Raw genomic sequence first — 22,086 nt, 5'->3', positions numbered from 1 at the left:
ATTCAAAATAAAAACTCGTAATTTTAAAACACATGCACACACATATAAACTCAACATAATAAAATCTGTCGATAAACTTAAAGAGGGGGACTTCAACAAGCCTTCAGTTTCATTATTCAATTTGAATCATTGAACGCATGAAATAATCATAGCTGTTAGTCAGTAGCCAATCGCGTGTAAGCTGGTCAAGTACACATATTTGTAACAGGAGAAAATTATGATGCCAAGAACATTAACAATATATATTTTACTAAAAGTGTTAATATTAACGAGAACAACTATTACGTTCTCAAAAGATCTAGAGAACTTGGAGAATCTTGAGAATTCGGTAAGTCTTCAGAAAAAGTTTATTTTTATGTAAACTTTTACGCAAATAAAAAATTTGAATGTTATACATTCTAGGTAAAAAATATATTTGTGTAATTGAAACTGCATAATACGTAACAAAACAATATTTTTACTTTTTTAATATTTATATTTATTAATTTTTGTAAAACTAACAGAATAAATTATTTTGTATTCTTTTATAAAATCAATATAAAAAATTAAAATTGTTTATTTAAAATAAGTTACGTAATAAAATGGATTCTAAATGTCAAAGTAGGAAATCGGTACAATAAATTACTTTCAATCAAGCAATTCTTACATTCAATTTATAAAATCAATAAGATACAATATCGATGACTTGCTATTATTATGTGCGAATTATTATTTATACGCTTTATTTATGACGTAATATTTACATTGAAATACTAGTCAAGTTTTTATGCTTTTAAAAATTTATTTGAATTCGAATATACATAATAATAATACAGAACAAATTTGACAATATTTTTAAATATGGAAATTTATGACTACAAAGAATTTCTCTGACTACAAACAAGTAATAATTAAAATATTTTTATTCTTCAAATATAAATATTATTTTAAAACTATCAGTAAAAACAAATGTACTTGTAAATAAAAAAATAGAGTTAAAAGGGAGTCTTATTTGAAGACATTAACTAATTACTCTCGACCTATTAAATAATATAATAAAAAAATTGAATTATTAAACAAAATTGTGTCAATAATTAAAAAAATCAATTTTCCACGATTTATTTACTAAAAAACCGTTATATTCTTATTTAGCTTTTTACTATCGACTTAACAGGATATCCCATTCTTCGAGTTCATCACAATTCATGATTACGTGTCATCAAAAATCGACTCTGTCCAGAATTATTCTGACAATGTGACTGTGCAAAATAAAGTCGGTAAGATATTAATTCTATAATATATATAATAAAATAAGAAATTAATTTGCAGGCATGTTTACATTTCTACAATTTCTTGATCAAGAAATTATATATTTAAATTCAAAATAAAATTGAATCATAAAAAATGGTTTACAGAAAAAATTAAATCTATAGAAACTCTTAACAACAAAAAGATTATACGTATAAATATAAAATCTATTCAAGAAGATAGAGATAAAGAGCAAGAGATGCGAGTACTCGAAACAGTTTAAGACGAAATCAATATCGTTATTCAATCATTATTTGCTAACTTTGTAATCATTATATGTAGAAAATCAATGTAATCATTATATGTGTAACTCTGCAATTATTATATAAAAAATTTCTATTTATTATAAAATATTTGTTTTTAATTTTAATTTTAACTATATAGTTAATTGTTGAATATGGATCCATGGGAATATCTTGTGAGCAAGAATAATATCTGGCACTTGATGAATTAATTACTTTTTGACTGAACCTACGAAATGCTTTATTCTGCTCCAACTCTCGAAGCGTGTCGTGTAATATGCTCCTTAAATGATATGCGAATAACTCTCTCCTTGCATGGGAACGGGAATAGCTGCACAAATCTTCTCGATAAACGTGGGCATGGGCATTTTACATACATGTGTGTGTATACACATATATACGTATATATATTTATACATTAGTAAAAGCCACACACAGATGTGGTAAAATCAGAATTTTAATATATAATTATATATGTCAATATGTATAATTGAAATTTTTAGAAAGATTTACTTATATACACATTATACATATGTAATATATATTCTATTTTTGTATATAAATGTGTATGATTATAATTATGTATAATTATGAAAGTGCTCCAGGAAAGCAGTATACTAGAAAGCATTCCAAGCGAACCGACATCTCCTAGAGCATTCGTAGAATTTGGCAATAGACTAACTGAGAAAGACATTTTTGTGACATTCAGGTAAAGAATCTAAATTGTTAACTGTTATTTTTTCATTCTTTTAAGTTTAACGACACACATACACACATTTATACATAGGTATACATATATGTATATACGTATATATATATATATATATATATATTTATATGTATAATTTCTATATTATTTATATATATATATATATATATATATATATATAATTAATATAAAAAATATATATTTATAGAATATATATTTATTATATTAAAATATAAATTTATACATACTTCAATACATTTCTTTGCGAAAATTCGTTAAAATAGAAACATTAAAATGTTATTTTTTTTACAGATGGAACGAACCTAAAGTGACAATTGGAAAGATACAAAAATATAGTGTCCAATATTGGTTCGAGGACCTAAATCAAACAATTAAAATCATTAATATTTTCCCATTGTCAAATAGAATATTGCAACATAAAATATGCGATTTAAAACCTAATACAACCTACTATTTCAAAGTACGAGCACATAACAAATTTGGTGCTGGTCCTTACACTAAGTGCATCAACGTGTCAACCACACATGAGAATCCGATACCTCTATTACTCGAAATGCCGATGGATATACAAAGTGTGGATGTATTGGATATAGATTTTCGGATCGGCTTTAAACTTCCTGTACGCGTTAAATATAAAGAAATCGTTTACTCGGCATTGGAACATAAAATTTATGGGATTACTGACAATTCAGAGCTAATAACATCGGACTTTAATCAAAACGAAATCAAAGCTAATCTAAAATACACAAAAATAACAAAGCTCGACGTTACTGCGAACAATCTCTGCATCGATTGGATTCGTAGAAATCTTTATTGGCTACAAATTAAAATGGACAACCTCTACATTATGAAGCTAGACTTAACTTTGTGGGAACAAATGAGCATGAACAAATCAGATGAAATCATAACAAAATCTCTAATATCTTCAAGAATATATTCTTCTCTCTTTTTAGTAGCACTGCCATATACAAGGTGCAAATCACTAAAACACATGTTAATTTAAAAAATTAATAGTTTTTTTTAATTAAAAATTTGTTCTAATTTTTTAGTAATTTAGTATGTAGATATTATATTAAAGCTCATAAGTTATGAAATTATAAATTCATAGAGAATTTTTTAATATCTTAAAAGCAGTGAATATAATATGCATATTTTTCAGATATTTATATTGGTCAGAACTTAATTCGGACAAAAATGAAAATATCATAATGCAATCGGACTTCAATGGAAAAAATATAAAATCCTTTTTAGAAGACCATATATGTCAATACAAACTAGAATTATCATCCTCCATGCAGATTGACACAACAAATGTCGATAAGCCACTAATGTATTGGATATTGGAAAATAATTTATTCGTAACGAATATTAATGGTTCCAAATGTAACCTCATTTTAAGAGCTACAAATAAAACATATTTCGATGATTTAACAATTGATAAGATAAATATTTATTTATACAATAATTTTGATAAAATAATCTATATAATAAAAAAAAGGTATGCTCTTCTCGAAAGCAAGGAAAACGCATTTGAAAGTGTCGAAAAAATAAATATGCAAGGTATCAATACTAATATGTATCATCGATTAATAGCTCTTGATAAATCTTTACAATTATATCCCCCGACGATATGTCTGACACCTAAAATGGAAGAATATCGTGTTGAAAAAGTGCTTTTAAACGCGAACAGTATCGAGGTGAGTCTTCCGGAACCGATTCTAAATGTTGGATGCAAAAAGTACAACTTAGCCACCACAATATATCACATTTCCGTGAGTTATTTAACATGTTTGGACAATGACAGTATTCAAATTGAGCATTTTACCGTCAAGACGTATGAACGGCATTACGAAATCCAGAATTTAACGCCATTCACAGAATACACGTTGAAATTGGCATTGAGCAATTTTTACGCCAACAAGTTATTGATGAGCTTATTGCAATTCGGATCGAATGTCATACTGAAAACTATCCCGGGCAAACTCAACGCCCCGGAAGATGTGACAGTTCAAGTTCTAACGCCTACTTTGGCGATAATCCATTGGATGCCACCCAAGAAATTAAACTGCGTGGCCGTGAATTACGAGGTGTATTGGTTGCTATTTCCAAATAGTACAAAAAAAATAAGTTATCAACTTGACAAAAAACTGATAAATAAACCGAACCGTACGGTAAATGGAAAGCTTTTCACGATAATCAAATTGCTGCCAAGACATAATTATCAGATATATGTACGTGTATATCCAACCAACTTCAGCCATTTATTCGAAGATAGTTTAATTAAAACGGTTTACATGTCGGAACCGAATAATTTAAATCTGAATGGAGTCAGTACAAACAGTATGAATATCTCGTGGATTTCTAGCATTAATCTGACGATTCACACTAAATTCCGTTCCATACTGGAATACAAAAACGATACGATGCGAGAGTGGCAAATCGCAAATAATAGCGAAAGAAATAATAATACAATAACATATTATATAAAGAATTTACTGCCGCGAACTGTATACAATTTCCGTTTGATCCTGAGATATCCCGAATACATGAACGATTTTGTATGGCCTGAAAAAGGATTCAATTTTGAAACGCTTGGTGAGTAAACAATGACAATATGTATACACTTGTGATATTATGTGTGTACTTTAAGACTTTCTTAAAAATGAATTTGAATTGGAAATTAAATAATAAGGTTCTAAGATAATAAATTTTAAAATAAAACAAAGATATTTAAATTGTATTCTTGTATAACAAAGGTAATGTACCAAGTGCTCCTGGGATACCTATGGTAACAAAACTTCCAAATTTGACGTATCAGTTGAATTGGGAACCTGCGCAACCTCATGATTCGCAAGTGATTTTGTATAGACTGGAAGGTTTAATTATCAAAAATAATTATAAAGAAAGCAATCAGACTGACAAAAGCAATCATTGGAATTTGTACTATAATGGAACAGATAATTACTGGATAATTACGAGATACATGAATCAGAAATATCGATTTCGCGTGCAGGCTAAAAACGCTTATGGCTTTGGAAAATGGAGCGAATCAAGAATCGTCGATTTAACAGAATCTATGGAAATATTAATTTTGCAATACATAGCATTAATATTAAGCCTTGTCGCTACCATCGTAATCTGTAATGTCTACTACTTTTACTGTTGTATGTTATATTGTTCTTATACATTGAGAACTTTTATTAAAAATTATTTTAGACTATATATATATATATATATATATATATATATATAAAGTTTCTGAAAGATTATTATATTATATATTTGTTGATAATAGCGCAATGCATAGTATTAAATAAGTGTATTATAATGCTTTTTTATCCAACAGCATACCGAGAAAAAAATAAACGAGTAAATCTGTCTTCGACAAGCAATATCGAATTAATAACTAATTATAAAAAATTTTATGGCAATAACTCTGAAACCAATCCTGTGCACGATTCTAAACTGCAACATGATCGGGACGCATTTGCACGAATAGGAATAATCAAAATAAATAAAATTATTTTAGAAAAGTTTCTGGGCAGTGGTGCATTTGGAGAGGTAAAAATTAATTTCTTATTATTTAAATATATCCTAGAAAACTTTCTTTAATTTTTTAATCGGAAAATTTTCAGGTAAAAACACATTTTTAGTAAAAGTAACAGTAGAAATCAAAAATTTTCATAAAAAGTTAAATAATATAAACATTTTTACTCTCAATTTGTGTTAATTATGAAATATAACGCGCAGGTATATCAAGGAACTGTCAAAAATTTTAAAGACTCGGACAGAACTGTTGCCATAAAAATGCTACCAGATAATGCTACCTCGCAACAGGAGTATGAATTCTTGAAAGAGGCCACCCTTATGAGCGACTTTGACCACAAACATATACTAAAAATTTTTGGCATCTGTGTTGACATGAGTTCACCATGGCTCATATTGGAATTAATGGAAGCTGATGACTTGCTGACTTATTTGAAAAAGAGTCGGACATTGGTATCGTCAAATCCGCACGCTTTGCGTTTACAAGACTTGCTTGCCATGTGCGAAGATATTGCTCGGGGTTGTCGCTACTTAGAAGAACAGCACTTCGTGCATAGAGATCTCGCGTGTCGAAATTGCTTAATATCGGCGAGAGATCGCGAACATCGTATTGTCAAAATAGGCGGCTTCGGACTAACGAGAGATATTTACGAAAAAGACTATTACCGCATGCAAATGGTAAATGCAATTATTTTAAAGAATTACTTTTTTTTATTTTTGCATTATTATAATAATATACATCTTTAAATTCACAGAATGTAAACAAATATTTTATAATGTAGAACTGTATTTTATATTTTTTGTATTTTATATTCTTATATTTGTATTTTTTATATGTGTACAAAGAAAGGTGTAGATGAATTAAATCTGCACACACTTGCTTCAAAAATGAACGATTTTTATCAAATTTAATTGTCTAAAAATTGTGTTAGGAAGGAAGAACTCCGCTTCCTATTCGCTGGTTGGCGCCGGAATCTTTGAGATATCGAAAATTTACTTCAAGAAGCGATGTTTGGGCATTCGGGGTAGTAATGTGGGAAATTACATCATTGGGCCGAATGCCCTATTTTGATAAGAATAATATTGAAGTATGCCAATTTGTGTGTACGGGAAATACACTATCGAAACCTCTTGATTGTCCACCGGAATTGTATCAGCTAATGCTAAAATGCTGGAATGTGGCGACAAAAAGACCAAAATTCAAACATTGTTTCGAAATTATCGAAATTCTAAGAAATGAAATAGAAGACGCGATGCTAAGTTCGATGAATATTATCAGACATGTACAGGTAACTCGATCGTAATTTTTTTATGTACATTATGCATATTATTGCATGGAACAATGAATTTCCGATATAATATCATCTAAAAAGATATTTCATAAATATTGCTTTTATTTTTGCTTATATTTTATAATACATTTATTATTATTTAAAATTATGTATTTTACTAAAATTTTACAACGTGATTACGTTAGTAAAACATAATTCTTAAAATATAATATTAATGTATAAATAATAGAAAATGGCTTTTACACATAGAGATACAAGAAACGCTAGCAAGTGATAAATCATAAAGATTTTATATTTATTGTAGCTAATTTTATTAGAAGAAATTTATTTAAGAATTTATTTTTACTTTTTTTCGCAAATTAATGGCCAAAGATGCAAATTTATGATATTTATTTTTTTTCAATTATGATCTAATTTTTAAACTACAAAATAATCGTGTTTTTCACATAGTTACATGACTCGATATCGTCATATTATGTAATACTGAAATTTATGTATTGTATAAGCTTTATTTAAACCATACACATACAATCCCTCTCTTTTTTTAATTCTTACTTACTTAATAAAATGCATTGTTTTTTGTTTTAGAATCCGCGTTCTGAAGCACCAGATTATCTTCAGATAATATCTGAATCTGATAGCAGACCTCATTGAAAACATAGCCTGTACTTCCGAACGCTTAACTATTTGATGCCTTAAATGGTATAGAATCTTCAACATAATCGCTTTCTTGGCTAAGCAACTTTTCAAATCTTTGATCGACATTTATAATCAATTTTACCGTCATCGATAGCTACGGTGATCATATTTTTTAAGAGAAAATAAAGGTCAAATTTTTGAAAATTTTGGATTTTGTTTCAACATGTTTTCTTCAAATCAGTTTGCGGCCAAAGTGGAGAGATCGACGAGCGGAAAAAAGTAATTCTGTGGCTATCAGAGACGTCTACGTTCTTATTCTTATAGTTTGAAACTAACTCAACTTATTATGTTGAAACAAACCCTTTGGTCTCTTAAATAGATTCCGGATTAAAAATAAATTTCTTTAAATAAAGGACAAAGATAAATTTTGGAAAAATGGAAAATCTGAAAGAACAACTATTTGAAGTAAAGAACTGTCCTCTAAAATAAAGGACGGATGGTTACTGTATCTATAGACACTATAACTAAATACGATATAATATGTAATAATTTTTTTAATCGTGCTTTTTATATTTATCATCAATAATTGTCCTCTGTCTTCATCTAATTAAAAAAAGTCATATTGTAAATTTTCTTATTGTTGTTAGTAAGCACTCGATCGAGATCGACCATTGAATCAAGATAGACATTGAATTAGATTCAGAGATAGAGTATATACAGTAAAATAGACAGAAAATATATAAAAGATGAAAAATATAATAGAAAAATATGTTTGTAGTCTTACAAATATTCAATAAATATGTTTAAGATAAGTTTAAATATTCGACAATACTTGCGTAATTTACTTGCACAATAACTCTAACACATTTAGGCTAATTCGAATATACACTTCTCAAAATAATTAAGGAATAAAAAAATTGTCCGAAACATAAGCAAGTTTTAAATAGCTGTAACTTTGTTTCGAAAAATAATAATTTAAAATTCAAAAAAAAAGTTTTAAAGCTTGAAATTTTTAGAAATCATAGGTCTTTTCATTTTCTTCAATTTGATATTTTTTACATACAGAAAAGGACGAACATAACGAAATGGAAAATTTTTTCTCACTTTGTAAACATGTCGCATACACAAGAAGATTTGAAAAAAATTTTGACATTTTCACGTTAAAGCATGAAATTTTCGTTGCAAAATCGTTTTTTAAAATTTAAATTTCGATCTTTTCTTATCAAGTTATCGCAAATTGAAGAAAAAACGTTATTTTCACTTTGATCTTTCATAACTCCGTTAAAAATCATGGTACAACAATTTTAAGAATGGATTCTTAAAGCTGAATCTTTGCTCTATAATGTGATATAGAGATAATTTTTTTTGGACAATTTTTTTGCTTATTTTTTGGACAATTTTTTTGATTCCTTAATTATTTTGAGTAGCGTATATGGTATATTAAAAATAGATATTACTTAAGAAATGTATATGTTATCGAATAAAAAACAATTTTACATTATATTTCAATTTTTGTTTAAAATTTGCGTATTTTATACGTTTTTAATTTCAAATTAATATGCATTAAATTAATAAACTTACTTTTTAGATTTTTTCAATTTTTGATATTATTGTATACACTTCCTTGCATTTTATAATAATAAAATAATTATAATAATATATATATGGAGAAAATAAAAGAAATATAAAGATAATATGTTTAATTTTAATATAATGTCTCATATCATAGTGTGTCAAATCAATGTTCGAAAATCGAACGTCTAAAAACCTAAAAGATAAAAACATGGGACCACACGGCATTCAAAGTTTAATATTCATGCCTCATGCATCATGCGATATAGATTAAATAAAATTACATTATATACAATTAGCGCTCGGCCGCGAGAGTATACGGATACTTCGCGCCTTCGAGAAAATAAGCGCTTAAATCATCACTAACAATAAACACCAATAACACAAATAAACTAACAATAAACACCAATAACACAAATAAACTAATCAATAAACACCAATGACACAAATAAACTAACAATAAACACTGCGGTCGCGCGAGAGGAAATAAAAGTTAGTCAGATAATAACAAAACGACTATATTTGCTTGAAAGTAAATAATTACAGAAAACGCTCTTTCGCCCTCAGCCGAACGATAGAATAAGACAAATTGTTCTCGAATATTCTAGAAATACAGGCCTATATAAACCTCCTCTCTCGTGACCGCGGCGCTCTCTTTACAGATTGCTTGTCGCGTCAAGAGTGTGCTTCTACTTTACGAAAAAGATCGCTTGTCTTTTTCACGTTTAATTACCGTTGCTTGCGAACTCTCATTTCTTAATTTTCGACACGGCTTTTCTTTCGGTTATTGCACTTTCTAATACGTTCGACTCGGCTATATTTTGGTAAATTCTGTGCGGTTTGAAATAATTGTGTTTTTTGTATCAGTATTAAATATATTTTTTATAAATTTAAAGATATAAGACAGGCAATAAGAGCCAACTCGCGGATGACAGTGCGTTATCCTAACGAAACTAAATTTTTCGTTAGGATTAAGTATTTGTGCACAAGGCACCAAATTTTATTTGGTCACGGCCAAGATTTAAAATATGAAATAATCTCATATTTGAGATTTAATTTCAATAACTGATAGATATAAATCTAATATAATAATATAATAATATAATAATATAATAATAGATATAAATCTATAAAATAGTTTCGTTAGGATAACGCACTGTCATCCGCGAGTTGGCTCTTATTGCCTGTCTTATATCTTTAAATTTATATTTATATTACAGAGCCTTGTTAAACTCTTAATATATTTTTTATATTAAACGATACGTGTGTGTCGAGTGCAGTGCTTCTCTGTCTTCTCGCTTCCGACCTTCCTATCTTGCTTTCCGTCGCGCACACATAGATAATCCTTTAAAAAGAGAATAATTCATTAGACAACTTTTTGATGTACAATTTTAAATTGTCAAATATTTCAATTAAAAAATGCGACAAATAATGTCCCAATATTAATGCAATAAATAAAATTTTGTAAGTTTAATTGCCTGTAGATAGTATATCAATATCTGATAATTTCAATTTCTACAATCTAGAAACATCATTTAAAAATAGATTTATCGATGTAAAAATGTTTGCAAATGTATCGTAATAAAATATAAATTTAATACTTCCAAAACATAAATATATATTATCTGTATTATCAATGATAATTATAACAGTTTGTATATGCACAACAAAAGAGATAAATATTGTAATATTTATCTTGATATTTTATAAATATAATTTATATTATAATTATAAGTAATAATATATTATATCCGCTTTATGTGCGTATATGTATGTGAATAATACTTTGATATAATTGAATATACTACATGCATTCTTTTGCACCTTGTTTAATCGTAGAACACTAATTAAAATACACTTATTCATTTCTCAGCACAATTTTTATTTGCTAAAGTTACTAAAAAATTTTGACATACAAAAGAATTTTAAAAAGTAACATTCAAAAACTCGTAATTTTAGAACACATGCACACACATATAAACTCAACATAATAGAATCTCAAAGAATTATATCAAGGCTCTGTAATATTAAACAATCACAAATAAAAACGGCCTAAAAAACCATACGCGGATGTTAAATTAGTGCGTACATTTCCAACGAAAATTAAGTTTTCGTTGGAAATAAAGCGACTTTCGAATCTATATATTTCTCTCGCATATATTTATTTATTTCCGTACGGGGATTAGAGGGTTTTTGAAATTAAATCTCAAGTATAAATTAATTCAAATTTTAAGTCTTATACGTGCCTTGTGCGCGGTTTATTTTCGACAACTTAATTTTCGTTGGAAATGTACGCAGCAAAATCCGCGTATGGCTCTTTAGGCCATCTTTATTTGTGATTCATTGTTCAATTTGATTCTGAGTCACTGATCACGTGAAATATTCATAGCAGTTAGTCAGTAGCCAATAATCGCGTGTAAGCTGGTCGAGTACACATATTTGTAACAGGAGAAAATTATGATGCCAAGAACATTAACAATATATATTTTACTAAAAGTGTTAATATTAATGAGAACAACTATTACGTTCTCAAAGGATCTGGAGGACTTGGAAAATATTGAGAATTCGGTAAGTCTTCAGAAAAAGTATTTTTATGTAGACTTTTACGGAGATAAAAAATTTTTCATAAAGAAATTTGAATGTCATTCTAGGTAAATAATTATTTTGTCATTCTAGATAAAAAATATATTGGTGTAATTGAAACTGCATAATACGTAACAAAACAATATTTTTACTTTTTTAATATTTATATTTATTAATTTTTGTAAAACTAACAGAATAAATTATTTTGTATTCTTTTATGAAATCAATATAGAAAATTAAAATTGTTTATTTAAAATAAGTTGCGTAATAAAATGGATTCTAAATGTCAAAGTAGGAAATCGGTACAATAAATTACTTTCAATTAAGCAATTCTTACATTCAATTTATAAAATCAATAAGATACAATATCGATGATTTGCTATTATTATGTGCGAATTATTATTTATAGGCTTTATTTATGCGTAATATTTACATTGAAATACTAGTCAAGTTTTTATGCTTTTAAAAATTTATTTGAATTCGAATATACATAATAATAATACAGAACAAATTTGACAATATTTTTAAATATGGAAATTTATGACTACAAAGAATTTCTCTGACTACAAACAAGTAATAATTAAAATATTTTTATTCTTCAAATATAAACATTATTTTAAAACTATCAGTAAAAACAAATGTACTTGTAAATAAAAAAATAGAGTTAAAAGGGAGTCTTATTTGAAGACATTAACTAATTACTCTCGACCTATTAAATAATATAATAAAAAAATTGAATTATTAAACAAAATTGTGTCAATAATTAAAAAAATCAATTTTCCACGATTTATTTACTAAAAAACCGTTATATTCTTATTTAGCTTTTTACTATCGACTTAACAGGATATCCCATTCTTCGAGTTCATCACAATTCATGATTACGTGTCATCAAAAATCGACTCTGTCCAGAATTATTCTGACAATGTGACTGTGCAAAATGAAGTCGGTAAGATATTAATTCTATAATATATATAATAAAATAAGAAATTAATTTGCAGGCATGTTTACATTCCTACAATTTCTTGATCAAGAAATTATATATTTAAATTCAAAATAAAATTGAATCATAAAAAATGGTTTACAGAAAAAATTAAATCTATAGAAACTCTTAACAAAAAGATTATACGTATAAATATAAAATCTATTCAAGAAGATAGAGATAAAGAGCAAGAGATGCGAGTACTCGAAACAGTTTAAGACGAAATCAATATCGTTATTCAATCATTATTTGCTAACTTTGTAATCATTATATGTAGAAAATCAATGTAATCATTATATGTGTAACTCTGCAATTATTATATAAAAAATTTCTATTTATTATAAAATATTTGTTTTTAATTTTAATTTTAACTATATAGTTAATTGTTGAATATGGATCCATGGGAATAGCTTGTGAGCAAGAATAATATCTGGCACTTGATGAATTAATTACTTTTGACTGAACCTACGAAATGCTTTATTCTGCTCCAACTCTCGAAGCGTGTCGTGTAATATGCTCCTTAAATGATATGCGAATAACTCTCTCCTTGCATGGGAACGGGAATAGCTGCACAAATCTTCTCGATAAACGTGGGCATGGGCATTTTACATACATGTGTGTGTATACACATATATACGTATATATATTTATACATTAGTAAAAGCCACACACAGATGTGGTAAAATCAGAATTTTAATATATAATTATATATGTCAATATGTATAATTGAAATTTTTAGAAAGATTTACTTATATACACATTATACATATGTAATATATATTCTATTTTTGTATATAAATGTGTATGATTATAATTATGTATAATTATGAAAGTGCTCCAGGAAAGCAGTATACTAGAAAGCATTCCAAGCGAACCGACATCTCCTAGAGCATTCGTAGAATTTGGCAATAGACTAACTGAGAAAGACATTTTTGTGACATTCAGGTAAAGAATCTAAATTGTTAACTGTTATTTTTTCATTCTTTTAAGTTTAACGACACACATACACACATTTATACATAGGTATACATATATGTATATACGTATATATATATATTTATATGTATAATTTCTATATTAATTATATATACATATATAATTAAGGGGAGGTTCTAGTCCAAAGGCCCGAAAATTAACGTAATTTCAGGAATTTTTTTTGAGCGAACGTAAATCTTTTTTGAAAAAACTGTTTGTGGCATTTATTAGTACATATTTGACGAATCATATAAAATTTTGTCGAGCAAAAATAATTAAAAATGGTGGCTCCAGCCCTCACTGAAGAAAATCGTGCGCGGCGATAGTGAATGTGCGCGAAGCACTCTACAGCCCTGCCAAGTGATTTGAAACGAAAAATATTCTTAAACTAGATGAAATTCGGGGGGCCTTATAAATTTCCGATTTTTAAAAAATTCTTTAAAAAAAAAATGGCGGCCATTTGAAAAAAAAACCTGTTTTTCCTATTTTTTTTGGCTTTAACGTTAAAAAAAATATTTAAAAATTTTTTTTTGAAAAAAACGCTTTCTGAAGGCTCTCTAAATTGAATAAGCTTTAATTTGAGCCGTCAAACATCAAAATCGGTTCAGTCGTTGAAGCGGAATCGTGCTTCGCGCGCAAAAAAAGTGTTTCAAGAAAAACGCGTTTAAAGTTTGACGAAGAAAAATAAATAAAAAAATAAATTAGATATAAAAATATCCTTTTGCCTACACATTTTCAAGACCCAAAGAATGAAAATAAAGCAACAAAAAAAATATTTTTTTTGATCGATTTTGACTAGAACCTCCCCTTAATATAGAAAAATATATATTTATAGAATATATATTTATTATTAAAATATAAATTTATACATATATATATACTTTAATACATTTCTTTGCGAAAATTCGTTAAAAATAGAAACATTAAAATGTTATTTTTTTTACAGATGGAACGAACCTAAAGTGACAATTGGAAAGATACAAAAATATAGTGTCCAATATTGGTTCGAAGACCTAAATCGAACAATTAAAATCATTAATATTTTCCCATTGTCAAATAGAATATTGCAACATAAAATATGCGATTTAAAACCTAATACAACCTACTACTTCAAAGTACGAGCACATAACAAATTTGGTGCTGGTCCTTACACTAAGTGCATCAACGTGTCAACCACACATGAGAATCCGGTACCTCTATTACTCGAAATGCCGATGGATACACAAAGTGTGGATGTATTGGATATAGATTTTCGGATCGGCTTTAAACTTCCCGTACACGTTAAATATAAAGAAATCGTTTACTCGGCATTGGAACATAAAATTTATGGGATTACTGATAATTCAGAGCTAATAACATCGGACTTTAATCAAAACGAAATCAAAGCCAATCTAAAATACACAAAAATAACAAAGCTCGACGTCACTGCGAACAATCTCTGCATCGATTGGATTCGTAGAAATCTTTATTGGCTACAAATTAAAATGGACAATCTCTACATTATGAAGCTAGACTTAACTTTGTGGGAACAAATGGGCATGAACAAATCAGATGAAATCATAACAAAATCTCTAATATCTTCAAGAATATATTCTTCTCTCTTTTTAGTAGCACTGCCATATACAAGGTGCAAATCACTAAAATACATGTTAATCTAAAAAATTTATAGTTTTTTTTAATTAAAAATGTGTTCTAATTTTTTAGTAATTTAGTATGTAGATATTATATTAAAACTCATAAGTTATGAAATTATAAATTCATAGAGAATTTTTTAATATCTTAAAAGCAGTGAATATATAATATGCATATTTTTCAGATATTTATATTGGTCAGAACTTAATTCGGACAAAAATGAAAATATCATAATGCAATCGGACTTCAATGGAAAAAATATAAAATCCTTTTTAGAAGACCATATATGTCAATACAAACTAGAATTATCATCCTTCATGCAGATTGACACAACGAATGTCGATAAGCCACTAATATATTGGATATTGGAAAATAATTTATTCGTAACGAATATTAATGGTTCCAAATGTAACCTCATTTTAAGAGCTACAAATAAAACATATTTCAATGATTTAACAATTGATAAGATAAATATTTATTTATACAATAATTCTGACAAAATAATCTATATAATAAAAAAAAGGTATGCTCTTCTCGAAAGCAAAGAAAACGCATTTGAAAGTGTCGAAAAAATAAATATGCAAGGTATCAATACTAATATGTATCATCGATTAATAGCTCTTGATAAATCTTTACAATTATATCCCCCGACGATATGTCTGACACCTAAAATGGAAGATTATCGTGTTGAAGAAGTGCTTTTAAACGCAAACAGTATCGAGGTGAGTCTTCCGGAACCGATTCTAAATGTTGGATGCAAAAAGTACAACTTAGCCACCACAATATATTACATTTCCGTGAGTTATTTAACATGTTTGGACAATGACAGTATTCAAATCGAGCATTTTAACGTCAAGACGTATGAACGGCATTACGAAATCCAGAATTTAACGCCATTCACAGAATACACGGTGAAACTGGCATTGAGCAATTTTTACGTCAACAAGTTATCGATGAGCTTATTGCAATTCGGATCGAATGTCATACTGAAAACTATCCCGGGCAAACTCAACGCCCCAGGAGATGTGACAGTTCAAGTTCTAACGCCTACTTTGGCGATAATCCATTGGATGCCACCCAAGAAATTAAACTGCGTGGCCGTGAATTACGAGGTGTATTGGTTGCTATTTCCAAATAGCACGAAAAAAATAAGTTATCAACTTGACAAAAAACTGATAAATAAACCGAACCGTACGGTAAATGGAAAGCTTTTCACGATAATTCAATTGCTGCCAAGACATAATTATCAGATATATGTACGTGTGTATCCAACCAACTTCAGCCATTTATTCAAAGATAGTTTAATTAAAACGGTTTACATGTCGGAACCGAATAATTTAAATCTGAATGGAGTCAGTACAAACAGTATGAATATCTCGTGGATTTCTAGCATTAATCTGACGATTCACACTGAATTCCGTTCCATACTGGAATACAAAAACGATACGATGCGAGAGTGGCAAATCGCAAATAATAGTGAAAAAAATAATAATAATATGACGTATAACATAGAAAATTTACAGCCGCAAACTTTATACAAATTCCGTTTGATCCTAAGGTATCCCGAATACATGAAGGATTTTGTATGGCCTGAAAAAGGAGTATTTACTTTCAAAACGAATGGTACGTAAATAAAGACTTTACGTTATCATGTATTTACTTTAAGTAAAACCGTTTAAATTGTACTCTTGTGTTAACAGAATCGCTCAACATATCATCTATGCCATACCTAACATATCTATACATTTGCCTACCAATAATAATAAGCTTTGTCTCTACCATCATAATCTCTTATATTTACTACTTTTACTATTGTAAGTATATTTGATATAAATTTCGGATTTTATTAATTACAAATTATTCTAAATTTCATATAAGAAAAATTTATCTGAAAAGTTGGTTTACCTATTGAAATTGATTTAAATTTTACATTGTTTACTAGTTCGATATTAGATAAGTTTATTAATTATAATATCTAACAGCATACCGACTACGCAAAGAAAAGAACAAACAAGTTCTATCTTTGATCAACGAACCTGCTTTAACACGTTCATGTAACATGTCTTGCGAGAAAATTGAAGATAACATCATATACACTCCAAGTTTGCCAAATAATTCAGACGAAAGTCTCATAATAGAAAATAAGCTAATTATCTCAGGAGAACTTAGTCTAGACAACGACAATTTCGAAGAGGTAAAACAATTTTCTTATTTTTTAAATATATTTTAAAAGAAATTCCATAATATTGTAATAAAAAAATGTTGAAGTAAAGGCACATTTTTAATAAAAGTACTTGCAAAATTTTTCATACAATGTTAAATATACACATTTTTAACATGCACTTTATCGATTTAAATTTAAAATATTATGAAATATTTCTCCATATGTAAGTTTCGAGATTAATTTATATATGGAACTTAGTGATCTCAAACCAAGAGATACAGTTCCGAATAATTAATTTTTCGTACTTTGGCTCTGTTGGCCGATTTATATTCTTTATATTGAGAGCCGATAAAAATATTTCTTTCTGATTTTATTCACGCCTTGGCCTAATCACGGCGTTATTTACTAACATCTACTAAAAGGCAAATGAAAAATATAGGATCGAAAGGGTCTGAATAGCTTAGTTGGTAAGAGCAGTTGCCCGGAAAGTGAAAGACACGAGTTCGATTCCCACTTCAGCGACTTTTCGGACCTATATTTTTCGCGCCTATTTTACGCTCCATATGTAAGTTTCGATATTAATTTATATATGGAACTTAGTGATCTCAAACCAAGAGACACAGTTCCGAATAATTAATTTTTCGTGCTTTGTGGCCTCTGTTGGCCGATTTAAGAAACATCATATTTATATTCATTATGAAATATGTCGCAGGTGTATCGAGAAACTATCGAAAATTTTACAGAGTCAGAATCAACGACGGTCGACATTAAGAGGCTATCAAAAAATACTATCCCAGAAGAAGAAAACGAATTCTCGAAAAAACCCAGGTCAATTTGGGATCTGAAGGAATTTGCATCGACTAAAAGCGAACCACGAACAATGCAAATTACTCTAACAATACTTCTAGGCAGAGGCGAATTCGGACAAGTGAAAATTAATTTCTCATTACTTATACTAAATATGTATTATCCTGAAAAACTTACTTTAACTTTTTAATCAGAAAATTTTCAGATAATTAAATATTTTGCAGGTATTTAAAGGAACCGTAAAAAATTTAAATGATTTGAAAATAACGCCTGTTGCCATAAAGATGCCATCAGAAAATGCCACTCTGCAAAAGAAAGACGAATTCTTGAAAGAGGCCAAACGTATGAGCAATTTTAACCACAAACATGTACTAAAAATGTTGGGCGTTTGTATTCACATGAATTCACCATGGCTCATATTGGAATTAATGGAAGCTGGCGATTTACTGACTTATTTGAGAGAGATTCGGGTATTGAAACCGTCAGATCCGCAAGCTTTGCGTCTACAAGACTTGCTTGCCATGTGCGAAGATATTGCTCGGGGTTGTCACTACTTAGAAGAACAACGCTATGTACATAGAGATCTTGCGTGTCGAAATTGCTTAATATCGACGAAAAATCGCGAACATCGTATCGTCAAAGTCAGCGACTTTGGACTAACGAGAGATATTCACGAAAAGGACTATTACCGTATGGTAAATACAATTATTTTAAAGAGTTATTTTTTTATTTTTGCTTTATCATAATATTATATACATCTTTAAATTAACTAAAATTATAATTTAAACCTATTTTTATATTTGTATAAGTGCATAAAGGAAAGTATTATATAGATGAGACTTTAATCTGCATGTGTCTGCATGCGCGTAACGCTTGCTTAAAAAATCAATGTCTTTGGTTAAACATTTAAATGCACTAAAATTGTATTAGGAAGGAAGAACCCCGCCTCCTATTCGCTAAAAATTTTATAATGTAAATCTATTTTTATATTTATATGTATACATATAAAGGAAGATACATAAATTAAGCTGCACGCAAATAATGTTGCACGTAATGTTTGCTTCAAAAAATAAACGACTTCGGTAAGAAACTTAACTGCGCTAAAATTGTGCATTAAAATTAGAAAGGAGAAAGCCCGCTTCCCGTTCGCTGGATGGCACCGGAAACTTTGAAGGAAAAAAAATATTCTTCACAAAGCGATGTTTGGTCATTCGGGATACTAATGTGGGAAATTACATCATTGGGTCACCAGCCCTATGCTTTCCTAGATAATTGCCAAGTAAAAGAATATGTGTGTGCGGGAAATAAGTTGTTAAAACCTCGTAACTGTCCAGATGAATTGTACGAGTTGATGCAAGATTGCTGGAATGTTGTGAACAAAAGGCCAAACTTCGGATTTTGTCTAGAAAATATAGAAACTCTAAAACTCGACGTAGAAGATGATGCGACGCTGATTCCGTGGGATAGTAGCAAACATCTACAGGTAAATACCTACTAAAACACTAAGTAACAATAATATAATATCGATGTTATAATTTGCCACTCAACAATATAACCGCAATATAACATGTCTTGGAACATAACAGTTATATTGTTGAATGGGAAATTATAACAACGATGTTATATTATATACTGTTACTTATTGTTAGTGTTTAATGGGTAGGTTGATGGTAATTATTTTTATATGTATGGCGCAAAGTCATTGCATGGAACAATTATTTTTCGACGTAATCAACTAAAAATATTGTAAAAAATACTTTTACATAAAAACTCATATTTCCGCATAATATTTAATATTTACTAGACAACACAAGCGCGCGCTTTGCGCACTTCTTTGATATGATTTCTATTGTTCATTTTACAACTGTCAAATTGTTAATCTTCGTAATGAGTTGTTTGATGCTATGACCATAATTTTAATTCGTCGGATTACGCACATAATATTAATTCTCGAATTTTTATTATGTATATGTAATTTTAATTTATTGAATTTCTATTATGTATATAATTTTAATTTGTTAAATTTCTATTGTATTGTTTGAGAACTATTTTATATATATTTTTTTTTTCATTTTGTTTAGTTTAATCGAATATAATTACGTGCGCGAAGTGAAGTTATATTATTCTTTGATAATAAGAACCTTAAAAATTGCAACGCTTGTATAAAATTATTATTGCAATGTATGCATAGAAATATATTTATTAATTACGTGATTCATAAAAAAATTTAATATATAAATTTAACAAAAAAAAATAATTTTCTACAAGAATCTTTCGATTTCGATCAAAATATCTGCGCTTTCATTAGATTCGCACGGCTGTATACTGCACGGCTCTGCATGCTGTACGACAAAAGCAACTCTATCTTTCTATCTTTTTGATCAGATAAATACATCCACCCATACATCCACCACGCTGCGCGGCTTGCGCGAAACTGATTCTCGTGTGGGGTATCGTGAGCGCGGGCCCGATGGTCACATGACCAGTGGTCCGTCACGTGATCATTGGTCATGTGATTACTAGTCATGTGACCATTGAGCCCGCGCTCACGATACCCCACACGAGAATCAGTTTCGCGCGAGCCGCGCAGTATGACGGATATGTAGGGTATATAATCTTGTGCGAGTCTAATGAAAGTGTAGATATTTAATCACAAAATATTCTTGTAGAAAATTTTATTTTTTCTACACATGTTATACATGTTATACATGTTTTTTCTAATTACATCTGATTTTGGTCAGGCTTTGTAAATCTATAGATTGTATAAATAGAATACGATCATATGTTATTGAAAAATTATTCAGCCAACAAATTTCAATTCGAGAATAATAGTTTTACAAAAATATGTAGTATATCTTCCCTCCCCTCTTTCTCTCTCTCTTTCTTTCTCTTTCCAGTTTTTACAATTAGTAAAATGCATTTTTTTATTTTTTCTGTCTTAGGTTCAGTTTCACGAGAAATCCGAATACACTATTCTGATAGAACTTGTCTGAAGCACAGTCGAGCGTACGTTCCAAACATTCAATCACTATACTGATATGCCTCAAATAATGTCATAGATAGATATATATAATCAATTTTATCTTTTTTGACCGAACGATTTTTGAGATCTTTGATCGACAATTAATAACCACCAATTTTATCGTCGTTGTTAAATCATCGATAGTCATTATATATAACATGTATAACTAAATACAATAATATAATATGTGATAATATCTTTAATTATTCTGTTTATACTATCACCAATAATATTCGTCCAATTTCTTTGTCTAATAAAAAAAAAGTCACATTGCAAATTTTCTCACTTATGAGCGCTCGATTGAGATCGTGAAAATAACTGACTTTATAGAAGAAAATAACGGAGAAGAAAATGGAAGAGAAGCAGAATTAAAGATAAACATTTTATGAAAATCTTATTTCTATTGTAATTTATGTAATATATATTGTATATTTGTAAAAGTATTCTTATATAACACGCGCTTTATGTTTGTGCAATGTAAATTTTGTCTTCTTTAATGTCGGTAAGCTGACAAATATATAGGCAATAAAAATTATTCGATTGATTTTAATTTAATGTGTCCTTATGTATAATGCTTTACCTATGCTATTTTCCTGTCCTACTTTTTTTACGCAAA

General features: G+C 28.6%; 2 protein-coding genes across 10 annotated transcripts; both read left to right on the top strand.

Annotated features, from left to right (window-relative positions):
* Positions 1–27: 27 nt before the first annotated feature.
* On the top strand, positions 28–8,548 carry LOC114936251 (proto-oncogene tyrosine-protein kinase ROS-like). Of its 4 annotated transcripts, none has more exons than XM_029309390.2 (10): positions 28–328; positions 1,154–1,256; positions 2,127–2,238; positions 2,551–3,231; positions 3,419–4,854; positions 5,016–5,423; positions 5,606–5,820; positions 6,010–6,483; positions 6,738–7,094; positions 7,686–8,548. In XM_029309390.2, the coding sequence occupies exons 1-10, from the start codon at positions 218–220 to the stop codon at positions 7,749–7,751; spliced, it is 3,963 nt and encodes a 1,320-aa protein (XP_029165223.2). In that variant the 5' UTR covers positions 28–217; the 3' UTR covers positions 7,752–8,548. The 4 variants fall into 4 exon arrangements, with proteins under 4 accessions (XP_029165223.2, XP_085342081.1, XP_029165226.2 ...); XM_085485954.1 differs by lacking the exon at positions 28–328 and adding an exon at positions 1,672–1,908 and having other exon boundaries at positions 1,193–1,256; XM_085485955.1 differs by lacking the exon at positions 5,016–5,423.
* Positions 8,549–9,954: 1,406 nt separating this feature from the next.
* On the top strand, positions 9,955–22,020 carry LOC114936243 (proto-oncogene tyrosine-protein kinase ROS-like). Of its 6 annotated transcripts, none has more exons than XM_085485852.1 (13): positions 9,955–10,132; positions 11,701–11,876; positions 12,735–12,837; positions 13,704–13,815; positions 14,792–15,472; positions 15,662–17,100; positions 17,178–17,291; positions 17,460–17,671; positions 18,081–18,206; positions 18,354–18,569; positions 18,673–19,143; positions 19,572–19,931; positions 21,391–22,020. In XM_085485852.1, exons 2-13 carry the CDS (start codon positions 11,766–11,768, stop codon positions 21,439–21,441), a joined length of 3,996 nt encoding a protein of 1,331 aa, XP_085341978.1. In that variant the 5' UTR covers positions 9,955–10,132; positions 11,701–11,765; the 3' UTR covers positions 21,442–22,020. The 6 variants fall into 6 exon arrangements, with proteins under 6 accessions (XP_085341978.1, XP_085341977.1, XP_085341979.1 ...); XM_085485851.1 differs by having other exon boundaries at positions 11,698–11,876; XM_085485853.1 differs by lacking the exon at positions 17,178–17,291 and having other exon boundaries at positions 11,698–11,876.
* The last annotated feature ends 66 nt before the right edge of the window (positions 22,021–22,086 follow it).

Source organism: Nylanderia fulva, unplaced genomic scaffold (genome assembly GCF_048542155.1).
Source record: "Nylanderia fulva isolate GAGA-0341 unplaced genomic scaffold, ASM4854215v1 Scaffold4, whole genome shotgun sequence".
Taxonomy (NCBI): Eukaryota; Metazoa; Arthropoda; class Insecta; order Hymenoptera; family Formicidae; genus Nylanderia; species Nylanderia fulva.
Note: the sequence above shows the minus strand (reverse complement) of the source record. Positions and strands in the feature narration are given on the sequence as shown.